Here is a 1070-nt window from a genome sequence, read left to right as displayed (position 1 = left end):
GTTGTATTGAACGGAATTAATTAGCAAACACTCTAGAATCAAAATAAACAACGAACAAACGAAAAACGACAGGACTTTTTGAATGCCCTGGTATAATGTACGTAGTTTGTTTACACTCTACCATGTCGTTTCTAGCATACAAAGGGTTATTCTAGATGTAACCAACCTGTTGAAGCCAGAGTGGGAAAGTCAAGTTTCCATTTCGTGGGACAATCGCGAAATAAACTCAACCCAGTTAGGCCATAATCGAAATGGCTCGGTTACAGAAACAAGGTTGCTAAGGTGACGCTTCAACTTCCTCAGCTATAACTGCCTCTAATTTCTCACTTTATGTTAGCAATGACCACTACATCATCGACTTATGCCAATATCTGAGTCATCTTTTTACACATAGTTCCTCATTGTTCTGTATATTTGCTAGTTGTGTTGGATGTAAATTATATTTTGTCGAGTCGAATCTCTCTCCCCCCCCTCTGATTTAATACAAAATATTAATACTAATAGCATCGTAATGTCTATTTACAACAGCAATGGTATTTACTCACGGTATGCATACCGCTGAATGGCCTGGTGTCGCCTCCAAGGGCGATGTTGATTCGTTCGATATCGCCGATAGGGCCCAATATCAGGCTGGTACCTGTGTCCACTATTGCTGGGCACCCACCATCGCAAACCATAGGTCCGTCGTCGACTGTTACGCTGAAATAGTAATTTTAAAGTACTGTGAGGAATTAATATATATATTTTTTATAATATAACATTTATTGAAGAGAATCAAATACAATTTGGCAAAAATTGAGGGCGTTAAGTATAATTTTTCAAATATTCATTCATACAATACGTAAAGAAATTGAAGAACAAAAAAAAAAGAAACACAGAAGAAAAGAGAAAAATGAAAATTAGTGTGATGGTACTCAATGAATAAAAATAAAATAAAATTAATACTAATAAAACAATATATAAATAAAAGAAAGTACTATCATAAGTAATATCATGATTTGTATAAATAAAAATATCAATCTACATCAAAAATATAATAAACTAAAACAAAATAATAACAAAAAAAATAG

At 33.5% G+C, this 1070-nt stretch overlaps 1 protein-coding gene across 1 annotated transcript in view; it reads right to left on the bottom strand.

The window, feature by feature from the left end:
- Positions 1–1070, bottom strand: part of LOC106677349 (lysosomal aspartic protease) — a gene marked incomplete in the record, with an annotated part of 23420 nt that overhangs the window by 11887 nt on the left and 10463 nt on the right. The window contains 1 exon segment of the mRNA XM_067051681.1: positions 546–699. Within this exon segment, the coding sequence (XP_066907782.1) occupies positions 546–699 (154 nt within the window).

Source organism: Halyomorpha halys, unplaced genomic scaffold (assembly GCF_000696795.3).
Source record: "Halyomorpha halys isolate HHAL.00 unplaced genomic scaffold, Hhal_1.1 Scaffold94.1, whole genome shotgun sequence".
In the NCBI taxonomy this organism is placed as follows: Eukaryota; Metazoa; Arthropoda; class Insecta; order Hemiptera; family Pentatomidae; genus Halyomorpha; species Halyomorpha halys.
Note: the sequence above shows the minus strand (reverse complement) of the source record. Positions and strands in the feature narration are given on the sequence as shown.